The following is a 26,561-nucleotide window of genomic DNA, read 5'->3' on the forward strand; positions in this document are numbered from 1 at the left end:
ATAATTTGTGCAGAGAAGAGGTCATACTTGCTTAAATGGGGTAAAACGTGAAAGGAGTTTTCACTGAAGACCAGCCTCTCGACATAACGACGGAAAGAAGAAAACTCGTCGGAAACTTAAACACAATCAGCGAATATGATAGGTGTAAAGATTTTTATTATTTTTAGTAAAAAAGTGGCTCAAATTTTTATTTTAGGTAAAAAAAAAGTAGGTGAGATGTCTTAAAGAAACATGTTTATCTATCATATCAAGATAACACACTGTTTTTTAAAGCACAATCGTTGCATTGGGAAGCACACCTTTCTCTCTCACTTGGTAAAGTTTTTCTAGATCTAGGGTTTCGTTTTATTTAGCTTCATCTTCGGCGGCGGATTTGCAAAGGAGGATCAGGGGTGAGCAAGCTCTTTCTCCGACAACGGGGTGTGGTTTCTTCCCCTTTCGAGGTAGTTGTGGCTCCGGTTGGGATGGTTGAGAAGCTCTGGAGCTGTGGCTTTCCGGTTGAGGACGCTGGAAGGTTTGCCTGGAAGTCTTCTCGCGGCTCTGCCATCTTCACGGTCGCTGCGGCTACGGCGGAACTCGGAGGGGTTTAGGTGGGAAGCGTTGTTTCGTCTGGTGGTTAGCTGCAGATCTCTGATCTTCGAGGGCTATCGCAGATTCCGGAGTCTAGGTGTACGTCTGAGCCATCGACCCTTGAATCCACTGCGGTTTCGTATCCACCGGACCGGATTGAAAGTTTTGTGCTCTGGAGGTTTGAAGGTGTTCGGATCTGGAACGGAGGGGTTTGGTCCTAGTGCGACATATTGCTTGGTCAGGATATGTCGACGTAGAGCCGGTGTGTTGGAGAGTCGAGTTTTTTGGGAGGTTTGTAGCGGGAGTGGCGAGTCGACGGTGAGGTGCATCGTCGGAAACTGGTTTCTTCCAACGGGGTTTTCAATCCTTCTTCTTTGCCTCAAAGCCGTGGACCTTGAAACCACCGGATCTAATGCGACTGACTCTCTGCCACCGGTAACCAACAAGATCCGAGCTTCCGTTTTTAGTTTCGGCGACATTTTTCCGATTTCCTTTTTGTACCTGGTTTCAAGTTTGTAAGGCCCAAGGCCCAGCCCATTAGGGTTTTTAAAAATAAATATTATATTAAAAAAAAAAAAAAAAAAAAAAAAACACTGTTTTTTGTATCATCAAAAGCTACATATAACAGGGAATTGCAAGAGCATATTCGAGCCCTATTCCTCTCTACTATATGTTGTAAATTAACCAATAGATAATTATACCGGATAATCCACTAGATAACATTCAGTACCAATGACTCATTATTGTTACCGAAACCAAACCCATGACATTATTTAGTAGTAAGGATGTAAGTGTTTGTACATTAAACAGATTGCCCAAGCAACAAGGGGACTTATGCCACTCAAATCAAAGAAATTAGAAACCATATTAAAACGTAAACCATAGTACCACGAACACAAGAAACGCCCAAGCATCCGTGGTCTAGTGGCAGAGGACGCTTTGGGAAAGGGTGAAATTCCCAAACCTGAATTCGATTCTCTCTGGAAACAAAAACACATTTGTTTGGGAAGTCTGTCAGTTGGGCCTTGGCCCAATTGGTTTACCTGGTAGCCAGAAATGCAGGCGGCCTGACTACCCCTGACACTTAGTCGGAAAGCATTCCAAACTCGGGATAGACAGAGCGGTAGCCCGTAAGGACCTAACCGTTAACACGGTGGACCAGTCCACTATGTAGCACATCGGTGCGTTCCTACCGGAGCCGACCGAATAGCCGATATGGTTTTAAAAAAAAAAAAAAAAAAAAAAAAAAAACGAACACAAGAAACCTACATACAACACAGTCCATAAACACTTGCTAGAATTACGTTTCTTAAAATCAGAAACGCCTTACTTCATCTATTGGGCCTTAAAATCAAAAACCCCATTACCAAAAATTAATCGTAATTTTTTTTTTTTTTTCTCAACATCTAATATGTTTGTTGGGTTACAATTAAAGTCACAACTCACAACTATGAACTATCCATCATTCAACGTTAGCAAATTTGTTGAAATGAAAACCTAATTACTGAAATATTTACTCTATACGTAGATTGAACTTAGTTTACATAGAATCGACGAGTGAATATTGAAATTGGTTTAGATTCATTGCACAAAACATAAACTCCACATTCAATCATGCTTTTAATGGCAGCCTTGTAGTACATGAATAATCTGTGCGAAGAAGAGGTCATACTTGCTTGAATGGGGTGAAAGCAACTTTCTGGTGAAGACCAGCCTCTTGGCTTAAAGTAGAAAAGAAGAAAAGTCATAGAAAACTTAAAAACATACTCAGATCATGCTATTTAGCTCTGCATACTCATATCACGCTTCTATTTGTCTATTTTTTATTGGTTGGTTTCCATATTGTTTCGTTCTCATTGTTAAGAAGCTGCATATTTTCTTAATGCCTTAAATACAGATTTTTTTTATGATCATCTCTCGAAAAAAGAAATTTAGAATTTTTCTTATTTTTAATAAAAGAAATGTCGGAGATACAATCCAAGTCCCACATCGGAAGTTTGATGAGACAATCAATAATATATAAAGGGTTAGGGCCAATTCACTAATTGCCAATTAGTTTTTAGTTGGAAGCCCAGAATTAGCCCAAATTTAACATGGTATCAGAGCCCAAGGTTTAAAGTCTGGTGGACCTAAGAAAAAATGGATATGGACATACATCAACCCGAGTAATGGGGCCCGAGAAAGGGGCTTATTATCGATCCGAGTGAGGGATCGATGAGGCGTGTTAGATCCATGTGGTCCTTGGATTGAAGGGGAGATTGTTGGAGATACAATCCAAGTCCCACATCGGAAGTTTGATGAGACAATCAATAATATATAAAGGGTTAGGGTCAATTCACTAATTGCCAATTGGTTTTTAGTTGGAAGCCCAGGATTAGCCCAAATTTAACAAGAAATGGCTGAAAATTTAATTTAGGTAAAGAAAATTAGGTGAGATCTCCTCAAAAAAACGGACATATCTATCATATCTATATCTAGATAACATAGAAGATGTATATCATCATCAAAAGCTAGATCTAACAAGGAATTGCAAACATATTCCAACCCCATTCCTTTCTATTACATGTTGCAAATCAAATAATCATACCAACTAACATACACTACATAACATCCATGGCCAATGATTGTTACCGAAACCATACCCGTGGCATAATTTATTAACGGTGTAAGTGTTTGTACATTAAACAGATTGCCCCAAGCAACAACTAGACTTACGCCACTCAAATCAACGAATTAGAAACCATTTCAAAACCTAATCCATAGTGCCACGAACACAAGAAACCTACAACACAGTCGATAAACACTTACTTGGGGAAACCAACACAGTCGATAAACATTGGCATTACTTCATCCATTGGGCCTTAAAATCAGAAAGTCCATTACCTTAATTTAATCGTAAATGTTTTTTTTTTCTCGACATCTATCCGTTATTTGTTGGGCCATCATTCAACGTTAGCAAAATTGTTGTTTTTTTAATCAACATTTAGGAGAATTTATGTAGTTTGCAGCACCTACCATTACTTTATCAAATCTAATCAAAATGTGATTTCACATAGCGACATTCGGAAAGTATAAACCAACCATTCTACCAATAACCAACAAGTCAATGTTTAATTACGTTTTTCATGTTAATTCAGTTGTCGTTCCAAACCGAATCTTTCCATAAAAAGCAAAAACACATCAAGATAATCCAACAAGATAAGTCATATTCAGATTCGTTATAACTTATATAGCTTTCTAAATTTTAACCGTCAGTTGCAGTAATAGTTTATCTAATCTTAAATAATCTTATTTTTCGGTAACCAAATATTCTCAAGTAAAAAAATCCAAATAATCTCATTTTTGGATAATATTAGCTAAAAATCCAAAATAATCTACAAATCTTATAAAGACACTAGAGAATTAGTAAAGCAATCTTGAGTTATAAGCATATCCAATAAACAAATGATGTTCTCGTATAATCGGCAAATTGCAAAAAAAAAAAGAAAGTATAGACGCAATTCTGTGAGAACTAAAATATCCTTTTCACATATAGCGACGTCTCAGTCACTAAAGAACCGATTAAATTGAAATTTGTGGGTCCCATATTTATTAATATAATAACTCTTAAATTAACAAAAATATTTAATAAATATTAAATAATAAACTATTAATTAAAAAAATTAAAAGAAAGAGCCATCGTGACTTCGTGAGAAGAAGCCAGCAAGGAACGATGGTGATTATTACGGCATCATCATCATCATTGTAATCTTCTTCTCTTAGAATTTCTTCACGGATAAGAAAAAAGGATATCGACAATTTCGCTTTTGCTTTCAAAAATCTCTCTTCCAATTCCATTTTCACTTTGTTCCCTTTTTTAACAATCGCGAAAAACCTCTAAATCGCTTCCCTTCAATTTCTGGGTTTTCAATTTTCACTTGGAGATTTTGGGGGAATTCTTTTCTTGGGTTTGTGTTGTTTGCAAGAAAATGGACAAGTACGAGCTTGTAAAAGACATCGGTGCTGGGAATTTTGGAGTGGCTAGGCTCATGAGAGTCAAAAACTCCAAAGAACTTGTTGCTATGAAGTACATCGAGCGTGGCCCTAAGGTTCTTCTATCTCTCAATTTTAGTTTCGTGTACATGTATGTAATTGCTAGTTAGTGTTTTTGCTTTGTTTATCTGGGATTCGTGTTCAAAGATTGATTATGTAAATTTTGAAACTTTCTTTTTGTGGTTTTGTTTTGGTGAATAGATTGATGAGAACGTGGCAAGAGAGATTATTAATCATAGATCACTTCGTCATCCCAATATAATCCGGTTTAAGGAGGTAAGTCCGTGCAGCTTTTGTGGTGGCAATGTTTAAATCTATGTTGAAATGTCTCACCGGAAGTAGTTATCTTTTGGCATTTCCAGGTGGTTTTGACACCAACACACATCGCCATTGCTATGGAATTTGCTGCTGGCGGTGAGTTATTTGAGCGTATATGTAGTGCTGGAAGATTCAGTGAGGATGAGGTGAGCTAAATGATCAATTTCAGACTTGTATTGTGGTCTGAGATTAATTGAGAGAATATGTGTTGTAAATCATTTGGAGCAGCTTCTTTGATTATGATATTCAAAATTCTTGTGCACATCGTTTTTTTTCTTACAGGCAAGGTACTTTTTCCAGCAGCTTATATCTGGAGTCAGCTATTGCCATGCTATGGTAAGGGATAGAGATGGCTTACAAAGTTTTCTTTTTTAACTTCACCGATATTCAGAATTTCTGCGGTATCAGTCCTGTACTCACATTATTTCATTATTGTCACAGCAAATATGCCATAGAGATCTGAAGCTCGAAAATACCCTCTTGGATGGAAGTCCTGCTCCACTCCTGAAAATCTGTGATTTTGGTTATTCCAAGGTCTGCCATATATCGCCAGCATGCACTTGAATGTGCTAGTGTGATTTCTTAATATATCCTGTCGTAACAAGCTCCTTCTTCTTTTTCCCTCCATTTGTGAGGGCCCTTGTCACTTTCATGTGAGCTATCTTTCTTATTTTGTAGTCCTCACTGTTGCACTCTATGCCCAAATCAACTGTTGGAACTCCAGCATATATTGCACCTGAGGTTCTTTCTCGCGGAGAGTATGATGGCAAGGTAATCTTATTAGTTTGCAAGTATTAGAATATCAAGTGTGCTTAGCATCTTGATAGAGACATCATAGTTTGAAAATTCTTCCTGCGTAGTAATGTAGCTCTTTCAACTTTTGCTCATGCATAATATTTTTATACATCAAGAAGGCAGAGATAAGCCCCATCTTGGCAGATATCTGCTGTGGCCGTGATAGATTTGGGCAGTCGTTTGTTAAGTAGTTGATAAAGAATTTTGTCTTTTTAATTATCCAGGACCAGGATGTGTTGTTTTTCATTTTTTATCTTGACCCATATGCTCTATGATATTGTTATGATCTTATTGTTTGGATTTGGAAACATCAACTTCACAGAAATCATCAGCGTTTGGTACTTATATTTTTTCTCTCACTCAGATGGCTGATGTATGGTCTTGTGGTGTGACTCTTTATGTTATGCTGGTTGGAGCATACCCATTTGAAGACCAAGAGGATCCTAAAAACTTCAAAAAAACAATACAAGTAGGTTTCTTTGTTTTTGCACTCTTTGCTATAAGAGATGACATGTCCCACTAATCGTTGTGCCACATTGTTACAGAGAATAATGGCTGTCAAGTACAAGATCCCGGACTATGTCCATATCTCACAAGATTGCAAACATCTCCTCTCCCGTATATTTGTCGCCAACTCGAATAAGGTATCACTCTCTCGAAAAGCTTGGCGATCCTTTGTGAGATAATTACTTGTGTAACTTATCATTTTTCTTGCAGAGGATTAAGATAGCTGAGATCAAGAAACATCCATGGTTCCTAAAGAACCTGCCAAGGGAACTTACAGAAACAGCTCAAGCTGCATACTTCAGTAAAGAGAACCCGACATTCTCGCTCCAAAGTGTCGAAGAGATCATGAAGATTGTGGAAGAGGCAAAAACTCCAGCTCCTGTTTCTCGATCGATTGGAGCATTTGGGTGGGGAGGAGAAGAAGATGCCGAGGGCAAGGAGGAAGAGGTTAAGGAAGTAGAAGAAGATGAGTATGATAAGACAGTGAAGCAAGTGCATGCTAGCATGGGAGAAGTCCGAGTCAGTTAAAACACAATAAAAGATTGGTTTTGTTTTCAAGAAAGTTTTCTAAAACCAAAAAAAAAGAAAGAAAAGGTTTTCGTTGGTCTGTCGAATTTGTCTCTTGCTCTCTGTTGAGTTTTTTTTTATCCTTTTCATTAAATCTTAAGGTTCGTCTCATAAATGCTTTGGGATTTTGCTTTTGAAAATCTTGTAAAATTTGTAGTAGAAGAAAGAACAGACTGGTTGATGATAAGGTCGTTTTGGGCATCGCGACCTTAAATAAAATATTTTGTATATTTTATGGTCTTTTTAGTGTGTGATTTGAAATTTTCATAATTCACTTTTTTTCAGGATTTGAATGTTATCATGCATATATTGAGATGACTAGTTCTCATGCTAAGAATATGATATACATGTCATCTCACATAAATGATATCTCATGTGAGATTAGAGAACTTAAATGAATTCTGAATACACTTCAGAAATATCCAGAGACAAGCAAATGCAATTGTGTACCACTAATAAGAACATCATATTATGCATTTTCTTAGTGTGTTTGAAATATTAAGATTTCTTTTCTTTTAATTGGCACAATGACAATAGTTTGAACGCAAATTAGAAAAATATTAATGATGATGCAAAAGGTTCTTCTTAGTTGACACATGCATAGCATATTAGAACCACATTTGCTAATGAAAAAATCTTATATTGTTATTTTTATATATCATCTGCTACATCTGAAAGTGTGCGTGGTTCCATTATCTCGGGTCTATTAGAGACCAAGAAAATCACATATTGTAATAGGGTATGCTTCCACGGATCTTACAAGTGCACATCTTATGATCGGTGGCAATCATCTACGCTTTTGTGTTTTTGTTAATCTAAAGAAAAGTATTTACCAAGTATATACAGATTCATGTCGGGAGTTCTTCTTCCAAAATTGACAGTCAATCCGACAAAAATATTTATCTTAAATTTGAGCTTAGGTGGGTATTTGCCAATTTTGTTTAAAGACACTCATCAAACTTGGAATGTCGGATTTGTTTGCCATCATGCATATATTTAGATGGCTAGTTTCTACGTGAAGCATATACATGTTATCTCATGTGAGATTAGAAAATTTAAATGAACCGTGATTTTGCGGGCAATCAATCCATTTGCACTGAACATGATTGACCCATGTGCCAATTTCAAATCTCTCACTCTCGTATTTGTTTTCATACAAAATCCACATCTCCCAACAAATCAAATCAAATAGCTAATAGGAAGGAATCTAGTTAAGATTCAATTAAAATATCTGTTAAACGGACCTAATAGATTTTTTCTTTGAAAGTTTAAACTTACATTTGCATAGATCTTCAGGTTGTTGTGGATTTGAAAGTTTAAACATACCATTGTTGTATAGATCTTCATGTTGTTGAGAATGTGTTTAGGTTGGGATGGCTCACAACCTTCGAACTGCGAGCCATCTTCAACAACGATGTCTCTCCAAGAAGACATTCCGATTCTTACTGAAGGACTTTACGTTGTCCCGATGATACGGTTTTCAAATTACAATCAATGGCATATACTTCCAGACATGTATTTAGCATCTGAAAATAGACTAATAAGTAGATGACAATGTCAAATAAATTTTTTATCTAGATATTAAAAGTTCTTTAAGAAAAAAATCTTATTCACTTCTCCTTTTAACGTTTTTTTTTTTTTTTTCATTGTTGTAATAAGGAATGTCTTAACTCTCTAGAAACTCCAATTAAATGTTTAAATTCTCAAATAAAAGTGACCAAAAAAATCTGAAATCTAAAATCCGAATATTTTGTTTAATAAATAAGGCTTACATAAACAATAATAAATTAAGAAAAGAAATCAGGCCATTGTTTTTTTTTTGCTAATTAATTTTCATATACAACAGAGCTCAAATTAAAAAAATTACAGCATTTTTTTTGTGAAATGGAAATCTCGTGTAATACTATTTTGAGTATTTTGTCATGTTATAAATTTTCAAATTTATCGTTGTTGTTTAAAAAAATATGGATTTAAAACGGATATATGAAATTAATTTCTTTAAAATTCAAAATATATTTGTTTTTGATGTCTGTGTTTGAGAGAGGAGAGTGAACCTTTTTAACTATCCCGCCATACGGAAATCGCAGAATGCTGTAACTGGAGACGCGCTCTTTCTTCTCTCTCTCCTCGAGATCTTACCGGAAAAGTTTCGCCGCCGGATTTTCACCATTCCGCCGCAGAAGCAAAAGAGTTTCATCGATTTGAAAATGTAATCTCGATCTTCCCGTTTCCCAGTCATTTCTAGGGTTTTTTGCTCGCTTTTTTCTCTCACCGATGTTAATTGTTGAGTGTTTTGATCGGTGTTGTGTGTGTAAAGAGGAATTTTCGGTAGTCATAGTAGATCGCTTCATCTCCTAGTTGATTAGCTTCTGGATTTGGTTGGTTCTTCGTTTTCCTATGCACAGATTATGACATTAATCGTCAAATTCGTTGTGGAGCAGCATTGTAGTTTTCATAGCGATAATAGATCACAGCTCAAATTCGGTATCTTCCAGTTGGTGATAGTATGCAATTTCTGCAGTTTTTGTTACAATTTCCATCAGATTCATCTAATAACAATGCCACTTCTTCGGTTTTTGTACAGTAAATGGTGGTGACAAGAGGAGATCAAATTGCTGGAAGCTCTTTGGCATGTAAATCTATGATTAAAATGAGGCAAAATTGATCTTATCCCTGTCCATTTTTGTTTTATAAATAACTTTTCACGGATCTTTTGTTCTAATCTTCCTGATTGTTTAAATGCAGTGGGAGTCATCTCCCTGAAGTCAATAAATCCAGAGGTCACTTTCTTCAAACAAATTGGTCGAAACATGCCAAGGCTTTTGAGTGTATACCATCCTTGAATAAGTTTATGGGCTCCAATTTCCTTTACTCTCTAGAAAGTCAAAAGCTGGCAAGAGATAGAGAAATGGGTGCAAGGTAATGCATTATGTTCTTTTGAGGAACAATCAGCTCTTTCTGTCTTTTAATGTTTTTCTTGCGTTTTTGTATCCAGTTTGGTTACTAGTGAAAATTACTTATAACTATTTCCGCTGACTTCATAGATAGTGTTTTCACCACGCTGTAACATCTAGCTTTTCCAGCATCGTTTGAACTTGTGTCATTGCTTGTTCTGATTCTGGATATAGGTGATCTTGAACTAGAATAAGCCTACTTCTTTATGAGTGAAAATCCCCTAGTCCAATGTATGGATTCATTCTTCAGTTACTTCTAACACCTCCAGTTAAAAGAGAGCTAGTTGTTCATAATATCATCCTTTGATTTTTCTAGTAATAACTCAGTGATAGAAACTCTTGTGAGGTTTCCTCAGTTGTCTTCAGGTATCAGTCTTTTAGCTGAAGTGGTTTACGGCTATCTGAAAAACTTGTTTCTCTCTATGTCTAGGTCTATTGAAAACATCGCTCCTGTAACTGTGCAAACTTTGGCACGACCAGAAATTGAAAAGGTAATATAGTTGAAGGAAAAACTTTGATTTTAATTGAATTTTGACTTAATCCAATCCTTTCAGCATGTTTGTTGTGGAGGATTTTTTTGTCCATAGTGTTGTACTTTCTTCCATTTCCTGTCTCTGAGTAGACATTTTAGGTCACCGTTGCAATTGAATTCTGGTTTTTCCGGGATTGATCTTCCCCTGGCAGAGATGCCTTTCTTCAATCATTGTACACATATATAACTTGAGTTGCTATTCAATGTTTTCAGGCGTGGTGTACTCTTATAAATCTCTCAATAAATAATACTTACCTGAGACCTGGCATTACTCCTGCAATTGATGATGGCAGCACTGATCGTTCATCATCTACGAAAAGATCCACTGTTAAAGTTACATCCAGTGCTGATGGATCTTTCTACGCACACAATCATCCAGAGCATAGTCAAAGGAGTTTAAGAGGCACTGCAAAATCATTTGACAGTTTCTCATCCTCTTCCGTAGGTGATAATAACATAACTATTGGCAAGGTTCCACGGGTCAATGATGAGGTTAGAGATTCAGTAACGGGTTGTAAATATACAAATGGTATGGAGATGCCACCAATCAAAAATTCCGCACACCTAGTCAGACTGGTGGAGCCTAGGGAAGCTAGTCTTGGTGAGATTGATTATGATGACATAATGGAGGTAATATTCTTGATACAACTAGGGAAATTTTTTAAAATCATAAGTACTTTTTCCATGAGAACAAGAAACTTTTTCTCAATTCGGATTTGTAGTATCTCGCGGAGTAAAATGTAACATATTTTATGAAAAAGTTTGTGGGATACACTTTACAGCTAGCTTTGGAGTTTGGACCATTTTTCAGTGAACTAAAATGAAATCTTTTCGTAATTACTTGTGCCGAATAACGGAATAGATTAACTCCAACATGTGCTAACTTTGGAGCGCAGATTATTGAGGTAGATCAGATTGTGATGGACCACTGCCCTTCAAGGTGTCCCAAGCAACCATCAGTATCTAAGTTTGTGGATACATTTGCTTCCAGAAGAGAAGAAGAGCAAGGTTTGTTTCCTGAATTATGTTCCAACTGTAGTCATGGAATAAAGGTATGCTACCAATTCTCTCATATTTTCCATAGTAATTTCATAAACCAATTGGTTTCTCATTTTTTTTGCTGTGGTATTGTCGCAGCTAGGGCTTTGTCCTGAAGCTTCTACCCATGTGGAACAAATGAAGGATACGCTGCTTGCAATATCAAATGAATTCCTCGACAATACTTATGACCTGGGCCCCGATCATGTTGAACAGCTTCGTCAAAAGAGGTCCGCACTCCCATCACTCTTCAAATTATATTCCCTTTTTCTTTGCTTTGTCCTATTTGGAAAATGATTTAGCTTCTTCAATAGGCTGTGATACATTACATAGAAAAGTTGTTGGGAAATTATACAGCAAGAAGAAATTATACATTACATCTGATAACATGTCTGCTTTTTTATTTTTATCTCGTTAATTGCATCACAACTGAGAGCATACTTTGAGTTCTGACGTAGTTTCTAAGCTGTTGACACTTGTATCGTTGGTACTTGCTAGGTTACTGTTGAAAAAGCAAATCCAGCAGCTCGAGATCCTTATCCAAAATAAAGAAAGGAAAAAATCTGAGTGTTTGGTATCTACACCTTCTCATAATATTCAGTATGAAACACCTCAAACAACAAATCATGTGGTGGTTTATACGCAGACAGATTCTCCTGACAAATCATGTGGTGGTTTATGCCCAGCAACGGAAGGCAGATATGTAACTGATAACTGGAATATGCCAAGAGACTATTTAGTTTCTAAAGAGAGGTATGATATTTCATCTGGTTCTGTAGAGAGGGAACAATCTGTTTCCGAGGTTATAGATGTCACTGATACCGAGAGTTCAAATGACAAAAAGTGGGCCAGTCGTGATTTTCCTTGGACGAAAAATCTGGAGGTGATTGGTTATCTGTCTTCCGCTGTTCTATTATTTACATCCCTCCTGTGTACTCATGTGCTCCATTGCAATGATTAGGTCTATAACAAAATAGTGTTTGGAAACCACTCATTTCGACCAAACCAAAGAGAGATCATTAATGCTACAATGAGTGGTTGTGATGTTTTTGTTTTGATGCCAACCGGAGGGGGGAAAAGCTTGACATATCAGGTAACGACATCTTAACTGTTACGTTGAAATGTAATTTTATTTGAAAAGCTATTTCTGGCTTTTATTCTATACACAGATTTTTGCTTATATCCAGTTAAAAAGAGATGACAGTTTCAAGTTGTGTTCTAGGGTGAAAGTATAAGCTAGTATTCTGTCCTGGTGGAGGTTATACTTCAGTGTCAGAAGAATTGCTCTGCGTCTAGGACATCAAAAACGTCTTCATAACATCTTTTTCTCTGCAGCTCCCTGCTCTACTCTGTGCAGGAATAACATTAGTCATTTCTCCACTTGTTTCACTCATTCAAGACCAGATAATGAACTTATTGCAGGTGAGAACTTCAGCAACCCCAGAATGTTGTTTCTGTCTTCAGTTTCATTTCTATGTTGTACTCAGAAAATTTGTCCCGATTAACACTTTGGCTTCTGAATCATGGCTATAGACCAATATATCTGCTGCTTCCTTAAGTGCCGGAATGGAGTGGGCTGAACAACTAGAGATACTTCAGGAGCTGAGCTCTGAGAATTCTAAATACAAGTTACTGTATGTAACACCAGAAAAAGTGGCAAAGTGAGTCATTATTTTATTTAGTTGTTGATTCTGAAGAGAATGTGGGTATTCAAAAAATCTCCATCGGATAGGAGTGGAACAAATTAAAGTCTTATAAGGCATAAGAACATTCATACCCTTAAGCTATCTTTTGTGGTGACTGGTGACTATTGTCCAAGAGTCTTTGTAGGCTTGATTTGGGCCAACTCCCATCAGATTCTCCCCTGCTACTAGATTTTTCTGGGTTAAACTATACTAGCTGGTGTCGAAATTTATTATTGCATTGGATACTTGCAATAGTTTCTCAATAGAATTGAACCAAAGTCTTACATCTTATAGTTCTAGGAATGTAAGTATTGCAAGTCTTTCCTATCGTGAAAAATAGTACCAGTAACATCAAGCTGAGAAGCTTCTCTTTCTTGACTACAGAAGTGAATCCCTTATAAGGCACCTCGAAATCTTAAACTCCCGTAGTTTGCTTGCTCGATTTGTTATTGATGAAGCTCATTGTGTGAGTCAGTGGGGGCATGACTTTCGACCAGACTACCAGGTTAAGCCTCCTTAAGGCTTAAAACAGAGATTGCTTATACATTTCTGTTTTTAAGAAACATAACCTTCCTTTTTGATCTCTTAAAACAATGCTGCAATATGCAGGGTCTTGGTGTTCTGAAGCAGAAGTTTCCTAACATTCCCATGTTAGCTTTGACAGCTACTGCAACAACCAGCGTAAAGGAAGATGTTGTACAAGCTCTTGGGCTGGTAAACTGTGTTGTTTTCCGGCAAAGTTTTAATCGCCCTAATCTATGGTAATATACTGAAAATAGCTTAAACGAATTCTGCATTCAGAATGTTGCTTACTAAAAAAATTTGCAGGTATTCTGTTGTTCCCAAGACAAATAAGTGTCTGGAAGATATTGACAAGTTTATCCGGGAAAACCATTTTGATGAATGTGGCATCATTTATTGTCTTTCAAGAATGGACTGCGAAAAAGTCACGGAAATGTTGCGGGTTGGTCGTTTGTTTGCCTTTCTCCTATCTATTTAATAAGGAGGTTTTTACATATTGTGAATGTACCTATTTCAGGCGTTTGGCCATAAAGCGGCCTTCTACCATGGCAGTATGGATCCTGGTAAACGTGCCTTTGTACAGAAACAATGGAGCAAGGATGAAATCAATATAATATGTGCTACAGTGGCATTTGGAATGGGTAATGAATGGTCTCTGTTATCCACTTTGATTGATTGAAGTTTTCTGCCTGCTAAAGTTGCTATTTCAGGAATCAATAAGCCTGATGTTCGTTTTGTAATTCATCATTCTCTACCAAAGTCCATAGAAGGCTATCATCAGGTGTTTTACTGAACACTGAATTATGAATATCCTAGTAAACTGATTTTACATCATTCGAGTAGAACCTGATAATAGCTAGAAATTCACATAGGCTAATTTTGTTCTCATGCAAGGAATGTGGTCGTGCTGGTAGAGACGGCCAGAGGTCATCATGTGTTTTGTATTACAGTTACACTGATTATGTAAGTTGCATAAATCTGACACTATCAAGTTACTACTCTGGGGTAATACCTACACTCTTGGTCATGTTTGTGGTTACAAAATACATTTTATCAGATTCGAGTGAAGCATATGATTAGCCAAGGAGGACTTGGCCAAGGCCAGATGAAAATGGGATATAATTGTAAAGCAAGTTCAGGGAGGATGCTCGAAACGAACACGGAAAACCTTCTCCGCATGGTATCTATTGGCAAGATTCCCTGTGTTTGCCTTAAAAGTTCTAACTCTACTTGCTGATATATATTTCCAAATTTTGCTGCTTCAGGTTAGTTACTGTGAAAATGAGGTGGATTGTCGACGTTTCTTACAGCTAGTTCATTTGGGAGAAAAATTTGATTCAACAAACTGCAAAAAAACATGTGATAATTGTTCCAGCAGCAAAATTTTGATTGACAAAGATGTAACTGTGATTGCTAGGCAACTGGTATAGGATTCATCTGAAGTTCATCATGTACTTTACCTGCTGGATGTTGTACCAGTGACGTACTGACGTACCTCAATCTTTTGTGGCTGGATAGGTGGAACTGGTTAAGCTAACAGGAGAAAGGTTTTCGTCAGCTCATATTGTAGAAATCTACAGGGGATCCTTAAACCAGTCGGTATGCACTACTAACATTTATTTTGATTCTATTTCCAGAAACTGATAACCATTTATGTCTCATAAATTATGTTTACTTTATTTCGCTGGTGGATCTTCAAGCCCATGAATCCTATCAGTGTCACTCACTTGCAAGTAATTGGCTTTTGGTTAGGTCAAGAGAAACAGACAAGAGACTTTGCACCTCCACGGAGCAGGAAAGCATTTAACTAAAAGTGAAGCCTCTCGTATTTTGCACTATCTTGTGACAGAGGATATTCTCGCAGAGGGTGTTAGAAAAAGTGATCTGTATGGATCTGTATCGTCTTTGCTGAAGGTACAAATAATTCTTATTTCGGTTTTTACTATGTTTGATGTTGTAAAAGAGATCTTTGTGGATATGTATCATTGTTGCTGGAGGTTTGTTTCTGGTAACATATTGCTTTTTGCGCTTTTCTCTCTGGTTAAATTATGCTTAACAATGAATGTGTTTGTGTACAAATGTATATGTGTATACAGGTAACACCCATTTATCTATCATTTTGTATAGGTGAATAGATCAAAGGCCGCCTCGCTCTTATCTGGAGGCCAGAGTATAACGATGAGGTTTGACTTTACACTCAAGATATATCTTTCTTTAATGTTCACAAACTACTTACAACCAAATTGATGTCCTTAGTAACTCAAACGTTGGGAAATGTTTTGAAATCTATCTGTTCTTACTGCAATGTTATTGCTTTCTATATTCTTGAGAGGGCTCATAGATTTGGTTATATGTTGATTCGTTTTGATAAAGGTTAGTTCTAGCTGAGACTTACATATCTATTACAGGTTTCCTTCGACCATAAAAGCGTCAAAGCCGAGCAAATCCACAGCAAAAGTTCCACTAAAGCAAACTACTCTTCCAATGGCAAAAGCTGCCCCACAAGATTCGGTATATCTTCTTGTATCCTTGTTTCCTTTTCTTGCTCAATGATTAAACCAGCACTCTAAATTGCTAAAGGCTGCTTCATTTGTCTCAATGTCGGGCTAGAATCTCCCCCACATTTTGTTGACAGCCTTGAAAAAGCTTCGTTCTGATATTGTCAAAGAATCCTCAGATGGAGTCATGGCATATCATATATTCGGGTAAGTTCATGATCCATTTTAATGACATTTCTTCTCAGATCATAAGTAATAAAAAAATCCCTGTGTTTGTAGCAAAGCGACGCTTGAGCAGATAAGTAAACGACTTCCCAGAACCAAAGAGGAACTCCTTGATATCAATGGTCTAGGAAAGTAAGTATCTTGAAGCTTTTTGAACTCTATTCTCTTTGTCTAACCAAAGGTATGAAGAAAACTCAGGGGGGTTTTGGTCTTGTAAACTCTAAACAGAGCCAAGGTGAGCAAATACGGAGATCGTTTATTGGAAACCATATATTCAACCATCAACGACCACTACAAAACCGGTCCCGGTTCAGGGAAGAGGAGAAGAGACGAGAACATTTGCCCGAATGTAGCAGACGATGATGATCCCGACTGGACTGCGAGTCAGTCCCACAAAAAGGCAGTGAAGAACAAAAAGTAACACGGTTCATAAGCTTTAAAGTTACCCAAAAAAAAACTAAAAAACAATCTATAGTTACAAAATAGTGATTCAAGCTATATATTTGCCTATATATAGTCCCTTGGCCAGAGAGAATAAGGACCGGGAAATAATATAGGGTTAGGTTAAGAAAAACCTTTATACATAAACCATGTCTCATGAGCTAATGTTAAATATGTCATATTCTGCAACTCTTTATATACTCTAATACTTATGCAATTTAAATCAACCTTTTAAGATCACGTGACAAATTTTCCGTTTAGTTAAGTTGATTGATATTGCAAACCCCTAAGTTTTATCTTCTCTCATTCCACGATCCGTAAATGTCTTTTGACCGTTCTCGGCTTCTCGCATTGTAGGCAGCCACTCGACATAACAGAGGACAAAAGAGACGATACCAAGAAACACCCTCTAAGGTTAGGGTTTTGGCAGATGGGAGAATGCAAACATCCTCACTTAGAACGGGGATTAAAAATTTAATTTTAGGTACCAGTTAGGGTTTACGTTTAAAATTAGTCTGTAGGAATTTAAAAAAAAAAAAAAAAAATGGTAATCTTAGGAAACAACCCATTATGGAAATTTTCTGAATAGAGTATAAGATCAATAATGGAAACACACAAAAAAATGTAAAACGTTGAGAGATGGGAAGAGAGTATAGTAGTATATATAAAGAGAGGGACGATGAAAACAATCTCTGTCTTTCTGTGTAAAATTAGCTTTCCTTCAAGTTGAGCAAACAATCTCTGTCTGTGTAATTTGGCTTTCTTTCTTTGAAGTTTCAATATGGGAGGCACAAAACGAAAGATAGAGATTAAGCCTATCGAAAACAAGAACATGAGATCAGTTGCTTTTACAAAACGCAGAAACGGTCTCTTCCGCAAAGCTTCAGAGCTCTGTCTCCTCTCTCCAGGAACTCAAATCGCAATCTTATTAACTCCTCTTTCTTCCAACTCTCATGCTTCTTTCTACTCTTTCGGTCATTCCTCTGTCGATCACGTTGTCTCCTCTCTCCTTCACAATCAGCCTCCTCTTCCGACAGACCAAGAGAACAGATCAGGGGTAGGGTTTTGGTGGGAAGACCAAGCCTTTGACAGATTGGAGAACGTTGACGAGTTGAAAGAGGCGATCGACGCGGTTTCGAGGATGTTGAACAATGTGAGGTTACGATTAGATGATGCCGTGAAGAGCAATCAAAGAGATGGAAGTTTAGTGAATTATCAGGAGGAGGAGGTTCTTCAGCTTCGCAACGAAGACACAAATCAAATTACCAAATTCGAAGGTGAAACTTCTGCTTCTGCAAGTTTGTTAAAGAACTTGGAGGATAATCTACACATCGATGATTGTTTTTACTGATTTCAACATTGATCCTTTGATTTGACCAACTACTTGCTTTATCATCATGTCCTGTTTAGGCTACTATTTAATCTACCGGTGCATATTTTTTGGATTTTTTTGGTGTTTTGGTTTGGAAAAAAGCTACTAATTAATACAACCAAAACTTTATTTAGTTTGATTGAGACTGAAATACATTTAATTGAATAACAAAAGAAAAGGTTTGTTGTCGATTTTGTTAACAGAACAAGTCAATTATTTCTTGAGGCTTTTCAGGAATTATTTTCAGTTGTCAATTATATCTAGGTTTTTCAGATTTTAAAACGTGTTAAATATTTGAATTTATGGTTTTCTTATAACATTTATATAAAATGTATATTTACATTTTAAAATTTTAGTTCCAAGTTCAAAGATGAATGGCTACAAAACCAATTCTTTTGTTTATAAAAACAGTACATTAAGACAAAACAGAAACAAGATTTATTCTTGCCAATATATAACTTAACACACATAGAATCAAACTTAGAAAAACAAGCATATAATGATCAGTCATCTATATCATGTTCAAGCAAACCAGAGCCCTTAAATTTCTCATGCATCAGTCCATCAATTCGAGCTGCCATCTCCGGAGTCAGGTAGTTGTGCCAATCTCCAACCATTCCCTTCCTGAAATACGCGCTATTCGGCCAATGAACCGAAGCAATGTCCTCTCTGATTTTCTCTCCTTCGTTCACTTCAAGATTCTTTAACGTCTCGAAACTGCAAAGATTCACAACTTTCTCAACAACACCTTTCTTCTCTTCCTCAGCTGTGAATCCGTAACCCATAAACTGAGCCAATCTCTTCACATGCGGTAAAGGATCAGCTCTCATTGTCTCGTACTTGAGGAACAATATCTGATTTGGATTCTCTTGGTAAGCTTTCCAATACCCCAAGACATGATCTAGATAAGGACCGTACACAGAAGTACCTCGACAAAACATATCAAAAGACTCTTCAAGACTATTGAGAGGGCCAAAGTCTGACCTTTGCTTTTGGAAGAAAGTCCACATGGAGATGAAAGTGTCCTTCGGGTCTCTCCAAATGTAAACCATCTTACAACCGGAGTTCGCAATAGATTTCGGTAATAACCCGTACGGGATATGAGTAGAGAACAGAGTGTTTCCTTTGTCTTTGATAACATCAACTTGAGGGAAGAAAGCAAATTCGTTCTCAATGAAAGGAACAAGCTCATGAGGGTTACGTTTTAGGAGAGGGTTTGAGGAATTGTCTAAGCAAGTTCGATTGACGATGGCGAAAGTTAGAGCCTTGAGCCAAGTGGTACCTGTCTTTGCGGAGCTACAAATGAGGAAGTCAATGGGTCTTGCTTGGAAGAACTCTTGCGCGTGAAGGCAACCTTCTAAGAGCGGCTGTACGAACCAGCAACCATGGTACTCTATCAACGGACCTTTCGGTCTCCAGCCTTTCGTGTGAGGAAAGGTAGCGATTAGGTCTTTGTACCGTTTCTGATTCTTCTCGAACTCTGTTGGCTCTGTCTCGGCCTCGTGGTTACTTGGTACAGTAGTGTGTGATTCCATTGGAGATAGAGAAAGAGGATTTGAGAAACTCATGTTGTGTTCTGTTGAAGATGAGTGTCCATGAAGCTAGTTTTCCCACATATTATTGCTGCTATAGATAATCGTAACTAAACCTATCCTTAATCTCATCCATTAGATCTCAGGGAATGTTTCATTCCAAGACATGTATTAGGTAACTTATCTCTAGAGATTTCATACCAAAAAGAAAAACGAAAAAAATTATCTCTAGAGATTTCATACCAAAAAGAAAATGAAAAAAACATACATTTCCTGCTAATGATTCAAAATTGAAATATAATAGCCACTAAATTCCTTATGCATACACATTATGCACTGGCCTTCTGTATTTAGAATCATCTCTCTTGTTATTAATCGAAGAAACACAAACCAATAATCGCCAACTCAAACTGCAAAATATAACAACAAAGAAAAAGATCAAGAAGATTCAAAACATTGTTTGTTTTTTGTTTCTAAACAATGGCTACACACAAAATGAGTCTTACCGTTCTTTCTTTTGTTTCAATGATGATTATATTATCATTGTTCAGCGGATTCGGAGAAGGAAGAAAATATTTGAAATATGGAGTTATTACAAAAGACAGAATTCCAAACTGCCGTCAGAATCCCGAAAATTGTGTCAGAGTTCCAGCCAACCAATACCATCTTCCTCCTGGTTGTAAAAATTCTACACATTGTTATCGTGAAAAGTATCATATTTAACTATGTATTCATATATCTAAATCATTTTCTATCAAATATGAAGAAAACATTATCATTAATATATATTATTGTTGTGATATTGTTACTTGTTACATTGTCAAATTTTAATTATTTTAAAATTCTTACAATTGTTTTTAACTTCGAATTATTGTAATATATTTTAATATATTATAAATTAGTGTTACCACGCATAGCTTAAACTTCTTGTAAATGGTGGTCTTTGTTGACCTTTTGTTTTTTTTTTAATTATAGTTAGACGAGTATTTTGACATTTAGTAATTGAATCCGAAGAACTTTGAATTGTTTGGTATGCCAACTTTAAATTTACACTTCTAAACTCCTTTAAAAACTCATCACCTATTGTTGTTGTGTTTATACAGATCCACTAATAACTCATAAAACATGCGAGTCTTGTGAAATCTAAAACATGTAATTGTCGTTATAAAATTCACAACCATATTGTCGAACTTACTATGATGGATCATGAATTTTTATATTTCTCTTATCCGTTTTCTGCGGGTTAGGGTTGTGACCACCTGAGACTCTTGGTTAAGCAAACCCTTTCGCCCCACGAGCTGTTACTATTAGCATAATCAACTATTTATGAACTACTGATGTCTTGCGTGGCTAAGTATCCGATGTGGGATCATTATTAGCCCACAAACCATTTGCGAGGTAAAAGAAAAAGAAAGAGCTCAGTTACGAGGCCATGTGTCACCGGATAAACCGGAGAAATGCGAAGGACCCATCCTTCGCTGAAGCCAATTTCATCACAGCTCAATTGCACCAGCCGGGAATCGAACCCGGGTCTGTACCGTGGCAGGGTACTATTCTACCACTAGACCACTGGTGCTACTTGTTTAATTTGTTATTCCTTTCTTTATTTATATATAAAGTTTAATAGTTATATAATTTAGTGAGCTTTCGAACGTTTTCAGCTATGCGTGTTGTATAATCTAATGTGGTTATTTTAGCTTTTAAAAAGACAATAATATAAGAGAAAATTAGCTGTTATACCACATTTCACCGAAACATTTTTGGTTCTACCACTTCATATATTCATTTTTCTCTTGTACCACAATTGCCGTTGGTAAAGACCATTTTACCCTCCAACATGAGAGACCAAAACCTGTAGTTGATGTGCCCCTCTAACTTTTCTGCCTTCCTTTATTTCTCTACATTGGTAACTACAATTTTCTCTTTCTTTATTTGTTGTTACATTTTTATTTTCTTTATTTATTTCTTTCACTTTCACTTTATCTCTCTCTTTGTCTAGTTCTTTCTCTCATTTACGACAAAACTTTTTTTCATATAAACATTATCTACTGTTGTCCAGATCTTGTCCCCGATTGGGAATTCTTTGTTGCGTTTAGATCTTGTCCCCGATTCATCATTTTGTTTTATTTTCCACATTTTGTCTACCAATTGTTCTCGTTTAAGGGTTTTGAATTTTATTTAGATTTTTCGGCATCTATTTTGGTCCACAGATTAGTCGAACAATATTGTCCTCACTTACCCGGATTATTGAACCTTTTTTTTCCCTCTGGCTGGTAAAACAAAGTTGTCCCCGAGTAAATCCAGATCTTCGTCTTCGGCTCTCTGGCGGAATAAAATAAAGATCAAGTTGTCTCCGAGTAAATTCAGATCTCTGGCTGGTAAAACCACATCATCTGGCGATGGACAATCAAGAGAAGTTGTCCTCGAGTAAATCCAGATCTCTGGCTGGAAAAACCACATCATCTGGCGATGGACAATCAAGAGATCTGGACTTATTCTTGGGGGACATCATTCACTCTATTTCATAATTATTGTCCATGGTAAATGTAAACTGCATTTAATGCAATGTTTTGTCCTTCTTCTCTGACACAAAGTTGTCTTTCAGACAAAGTTGTCCTTCTCTGACACAAAGTTGTCCCCGTTTCCTAACCGGCGTCTACTATAGCTCTTTCCCCTGACACATACCTGACACACAGAGAAGGGCAAAATCGTCCAAGAATTGCCAAACAAACACCAAATGTGGTATAGATGCTAAATCCATTTCAAATGTGGTACATTTGCTAAAATTTTCCCAAAATGTGGCACATTTGGCAAAATTCCCATAATATAAACTTTAGTATTCAATGAAAAAAAAGCTATTACCAACACACACCATGATTGTGCCTGGACAAACTACTATTGCAGTCAAATTCTAGAGAACCAAATATCTCCATTTAGTAGAGTGACCTTAACATGTAAAAAATAAAATTAACAAAAAGATCCAAACTTGTTGCTAAGAGGTCCAGACTAAAGCTTAAGAAGAGAACGATATCAAGCTCAGTCTTCGTAGTCGCCTTGCAAATACTTGTCTTCAGGGTAATACACAGCCACCACTTGGTTTCCTCCAAATTTTCTTCCGTTCATCCCCGATCTGGCCTTTGATGAGCCATCCACATCCGCATACTCTAAGAAAACCTGCATTAATACGTTACCATTTAGAGTATGCAATTTATATATGAATTTGGTAGACATTGTATCCGAGAACTGAAATCTAACCTTCCCAACTCCTGGTGTTGGATCATGATCTGGATTGGGCCTTGGAATCACAACATTCACTAAGTTACCTGCACACAACATTAAATTATCAAAGTTCATATCGGACCATGTAAAAAGCCTGAGTATGTGCTAATGGTATAATGTCAGAGCATACAATACAAAATCGAATTGCTTACCGAATTTTCCACCTTCTTGTCTCATGTCCTCCATTATGTCTGCATATTCTTCATCGTCTCTAAGATCATCAGCTGTAACCACTTGAGTCAAACAGACAATCTTGGTGGGAGTGCCTCCTGGTTGTAACATAAGCCTCTGCAACAAAAGTTTGAGACAGATTTAAATTAGTGATTTTCTAGATAGTGTGAAAGTCAAACGATTTATAAAACGAACTATAAAGTAAACAGACAATCAATCAAGTGAATCTGAATCCTTCACCTGCAAAGCAATCTGTTGTTGGGCATGAAGTAAGACTTCTTCTTGCTCGGGTTTAGGTTGAATCACACCCTGGATTGCACGCCTAACTGTAAGTGTCTTATCACCCATCTTAATCCCGTTTAGAGCGGCACATGCAATATCAGTTACTGACGGATCTTGGTAAACACAGAATGCATATCCCTTCGAATTTCCAGTTTCCCTGTCTTTGACCAAGTTGAAACCTCTTAGGGGCCCAAAAGACTCCAAGAGCTCCCTGATTTGAACCTCTGTGAAGTAATAGGGAAGCCCGCCCACAAAAATGCGGTCGGGACCCTCAAGCCCACCAGTAGACCCCGAAGACAATCCAACAGCCGCCAAGTTGAGGTTGGGGTTAGGCTGACTCGGACCAAGAGTTGCAGCAAGGGACGGGTTATAGTCAGTTGGCCTTCTCACCTTTACAGGAACTCCCTAGAGATGATCAAAGCTATGATTTCAATACTCACAAAACAGATTGTAACTAATAAAAACCAAACATCTAAACTGTAGAAGAGATAATAAATCACCTCTAATATAATGCCGTCTAATGCCATTGCGTTACTAGCCTCCTCAACAGATCTCATCTCAACAAAAGCGAACTTCTTTTCGTGGTTTATATAAACATTGACCACCGCATCACCTATGAATAAAAACTCCAAAAACGGATGAGTTTTCGTCTAGACTTATTGCTAATCAACCTGGACAAAACAATGAAATTTTCAGTACCTGGCCCAGCAGTGTTTCCCCCAATGGCCGACATCACTTGGCTAAAGAACGTTGCCACCGACTAGAACATGAAAACCCATTCTCAGTAGTCTTACAATGGATATTAAAATGTGGTTTAAATAGACCATAAGAAACAAAAAGTCACAAACCCTTAAACAAAACAATAGTAACAAACCTGTTCATTTGCAGTTGGTGGAAGGCCACCAACATAGACTCGCCGAGCATGCCTAGTTGCCTACGATCGTAATACAAATTTTAGGAAGGGAATCTCGACAAAAGGTGAAAAACCTAAGAATAAGATAGATTGATAGATCTTACCTGCTGAGTCATTGCCTGAACAGGCAGTACAGGAAGTGCACCCAGTTGCTATGTGAGAAGAAAGAATGAGAAGTTATGAGCATGTTCACATAAAACAAGAGGAAAGAGGAACATATAAATAACTAAAGAGACGCAAAAAGTACGGGTTTTTATACCTGACCAGGGACCATTGGGAACATGTTTGGGAACATCCCTGGAATAGTAGCAGTAGTTGGCACACTAGGAACCTGGCCTGCTAGGTAAAGTAGTATGCGTCATAAAATGTTGTTAGATACATTATTATGTTCCCGGAGGAGCAGACCTACCAACAAATACAAAGCTACATATGACACCTTCCTACGAACAAAACCCACAAGTAGAAAATATCCCAACATCTTATGAATATTAAAATGAAAAATGTAATGTCATATTCGTTTCGAGTGGTCAAATTTGTAAGGCTCGAAAACAGGCATATAGTTGCCAATTGAAGATGAAAAATACCCATGACAACCGTTGCACTGATTCCTCCTTGTACAATTAAAGCTAGAGAAGTCGGCTCATTGTCAGCACAGTGGGGCAACTAACCCAACATAGCCTTCTTACTACAAAAGACAAGACACAGAAACAAACAAACACCACCAAAAAAACAAACAAAAATTTCTCAGTTCCAGAACCACTTCACCAGTCGACAAAAATAACAAGACATCCTATGAAGAAAGCAAGACATTAAAGTCCTCTGTTCACGAGTAAACAATAAAAATGCAGCTTACCAAAGTCACACCGTGAAATTGACAATGATCTTTCCAAACTACGTAAAACCAAAAACAACAAGCAGTTAAGAAATATAATAACGTTGAGTAGATGATGAAGCAAATACCTGCCGCAGCAACAGCAGTAGCAGCTAACATATCAGGAGGCGCCATATCAAATCCACTTCTCCTCTTGCTGAAAGAGTAAAATATAAATGGTCAGGTTAAGTAGAAACGACTGCAGATAAATAATGCCTGAACTAACGTATGAAGCACACATAAACATCAATGACCCAGATCAGACCATTCATCCCAGTAGAAGACCATGATAATTATATTGTGTGTCAACAAAACAAAGACATCAAACACTAAACAATAATGGATTTATTTGATTTGATATCAATATCATAACACATTGCAATGTCGCCACGGAAAGAACTAGTTGTAAAAGATAAGAAAAAAAAAAACTAGAGAACCCAGATACCTTTTTGACCTTGATCGCGACTGTGAGCGTGAACGTGATCTATGTTCAGACTTATGCCTATGTTCAGACCTTGACCTGCGTTCAGAGCGGCTCCTTGACCGAGAGCGTGACCGTCGCCTGTGTCTCACCTCTCTGTCTCGATCGCGAGACCTCCTCCTGTCGATAAATGATGACATCATCAATTTAAAAATAAAACAATCTACAACCTGAAAAACAATTGCAAACACAGTAATGAGTACCTGTCACGACTTCTGTGACGATGATGATCATCATCCAAATCATCTCTCTCACGTTCTCTTTTCTCACTACGTTCTCTGCTACGGTCCCTATGACGATCTCTATGATGGCGGTCTCGTTCCCTATCCTTACTTCTCTCCCTATCTCTATCTCTGCTTTTCTCCCTATCTCTGTCTCTGCTCTTCTCCCTATCACGATCCTTCTCAGGATCTTTGTCTCTGTCTTTCTCACTGATTTTCGAAGAATCCTTTTCAAGATCATGAGATTCCTGCTGGAAACAAATGTCAAAAAGGCTTCTCTATAAGTCCAACCAAAACTAAAAAAATGTATATAATATCCCCAAATTTCTAAAAAGAAGATATGATGAACTTAACATGATAAGATAGGCTCTAAATCCAGTGAATCCCTTAAATCAAAAACACAAAATTCGACAAAACGGAGAGTCTGAGAATTGTACCAAATTACAGCTAAAGTAGAGAACAATCTTGAACAATTACGATTACTAATCTAACACAACAGAAGCCTAAAAGCGATGTAAGGAATCAAGTGTGACATACTCGAGACTTGGAGTCTTCATGACCATCCTCGCCACCGAGGGACTGAAAAGGCGAGCTCTCTAGAGATATGTAGTTTTCGCTGTGGTTTTCGGTGGAAATAGCGACGCCATCTCCGTTACCTTCGTAAGTCATCATCCTCTCGGAATCTCTTCTCCGGTTGGTTGAGTCTGATTGTGTATGGAAGAAAACCCTAGGGATTTTCAATGGAGGATGAATTA

General features: G+C 37.2%; 6 protein-coding genes, 1 non-coding gene and 1 pseudogene across 11 annotated transcripts; 4 read left to right on the plus strand and 4 right to left on the minus strand.

Moving 5' to 3' along the window:
* Positions 1-663: 663 nt before the first annotated feature.
* On the minus strand, positions 664-1,049 carry LOC110230869 (annotated as a pseudogene).
* A 3,212-nt stretch (positions 1,050-4,261) lies between these two features.
* Positions 4,262-7,029, plus strand: LOC9324181 (serine/threonine-protein kinase SRK2B). The gene is made up of 9 exons (XM_021034438.1): positions 4,262-4,658; positions 4,804-4,878; positions 4,965-5,066; positions 5,203-5,256; positions 5,362-5,454; positions 5,599-5,691; positions 6,080-6,184; positions 6,261-6,359; positions 6,433-7,029. The coding sequence occupies exons 1-9, from the start codon at positions 4,539-4,541 to the stop codon at positions 6,748-6,750; spliced, it is 1,059 nt and encodes a 352-aa protein (XP_020890097.1). The 5' UTR covers positions 4,262-4,538; the 3' UTR covers positions 6,751-7,029.
* Positions 7,030-8,838: 1,809 nt separating this feature from the next.
* LOC9324182 (ATP-dependent DNA helicase Q-like 4B) lies at positions 8,839-16,911 on the plus strand. Of its 2 annotated transcripts, XM_021034376.1 has the most exons (26): positions 8,839-8,998; positions 9,374-9,444; positions 9,535-9,708; positions 10,174-10,234; positions 10,489-10,905; positions 11,172-11,327; positions 11,413-11,543; positions 11,812-12,196; positions 12,275-12,406; positions 12,649-12,735; positions 12,847-12,974; positions 13,383-13,503; positions 13,608-13,759; positions 13,827-13,962; positions 14,038-14,161; positions 14,231-14,301; positions 14,415-14,483; positions 14,578-14,700; positions 14,786-14,944; positions 15,039-15,119; positions 15,273-15,434; positions 15,648-15,703; positions 15,929-16,031; positions 16,131-16,225; positions 16,298-16,375; positions 16,472-16,911. In XM_021034376.1, the coding sequence occupies exons 2-26, from the start codon at positions 9,377-9,379 to the stop codon at positions 16,662-16,664; spliced, it is 3,462 nt and encodes a 1,153-aa protein (XP_020890035.1). In that variant the 5' UTR covers positions 8,839-8,998; positions 9,374-9,376; the 3' UTR covers positions 16,665-16,911. The 2 variants fall into 2 exon arrangements, with proteins under 2 accessions (XP_020890035.1, XP_020890034.1); XM_021034375.1 differs by lacking the exons at positions 8,839-8,998; positions 9,374-9,444 and having other exon boundaries at positions 9,525-9,708; positions 11,812-11,887; positions 11,960-12,196.
* Positions 16,912-17,010: 99 nt separating this feature from the next.
* LOC9322642 (agamous-like MADS-box protein AGL97) lies at positions 17,011-18,145 on the plus strand. The gene has a single exon (XM_002886530.2). It carries the CDS (start codon positions 17,466-17,468, stop codon positions 18,033-18,035), a length of 570 nt encoding a protein of 189 aa, XP_002886576.1. The 5' UTR covers positions 17,011-17,465; the 3' UTR covers positions 18,036-18,145.
* A 246-nt stretch (positions 18,146-18,391) lies between these two features.
* Positions 18,392-19,855, minus strand: LOC9322643 (cytosolic sulfotransferase 18). The gene has a single exon (XM_002888073.2). It carries the CDS (start codon positions 19,622-19,624, stop codon positions 18,560-18,562), a length of 1,065 nt encoding a protein of 354 aa, XP_002888119.1. The 5' UTR covers positions 19,625-19,855; the 3' UTR covers positions 18,392-18,559.
* Positions 19,856-20,001: 146 nt separating this feature from the next.
* LOC9324183 (protein RALF-like 35) lies at positions 20,002-21,574 on the plus strand. Its single transcript, XM_021034481.1, has one exon. The coding sequence runs from the start codon at positions 20,069-20,071 to the stop codon at positions 20,309-20,311; it is 243 nt and encodes an 80-aa protein (XP_020890140.1). The 5' UTR covers positions 20,002-20,068; the 3' UTR covers positions 20,312-21,574.
* TRNAG-GCC lies at positions 21,094-21,164 on the minus strand. Its single transcript has one exon. It is a non-coding gene; the product is annotated as a tRNA-Gly (tRNA).
* An 820-nt stretch (positions 21,575-22,394) lies between the features above and the next one.
* Positions 22,395-26,561, minus strand: LOC9322644 (splicing factor U2af large subunit B). Of its 4 annotated transcripts, none has more exons than XM_021034407.1 (13): positions 26,344-26,561; positions 25,789-26,057; positions 25,550-25,705; positions 25,194-25,261; positions 24,493-24,569; positions 24,338-24,385; positions 24,195-24,254; positions 24,020-24,080; positions 23,821-23,933; positions 23,279-23,725; positions 23,020-23,155; positions 22,844-22,911; positions 22,395-22,762 (listed from the first exon to the last, which is right to left on the minus strand). In XM_021034407.1, exons 1-13 carry the CDS (start codon positions 26,476-26,478, stop codon positions 22,625-22,627), a joined length of 1,776 nt encoding a protein of 591 aa, XP_020890066.1. In that variant the 5' UTR covers positions 26,479-26,561; the 3' UTR covers positions 22,395-22,624. The 4 variants fall into 4 exon arrangements, with proteins under 4 accessions (XP_020890066.1, XP_002888120.2, XP_020890069.1 ...); XM_002888074.2 differs by having other exon boundaries at positions 25,789-26,054; positions 26,344-26,560; XM_021034410.1 differs by lacking the exons at positions 25,194-25,261; positions 25,550-25,705; positions 25,789-26,057; positions 26,344-26,561 and adding exons at positions 24,818-24,918; positions 25,087-25,176.

This window comes from Arabidopsis lyrata, assembly GCF_000004255.2.
Source record: "Arabidopsis lyrata subsp. lyrata unplaced genomic scaffold ARALYscaffold_2, whole genome shotgun sequence".
NCBI classification, from domain to species: Eukaryota; Viridiplantae; Streptophyta; class Magnoliopsida; order Brassicales; family Brassicaceae; genus Arabidopsis; species Arabidopsis lyrata.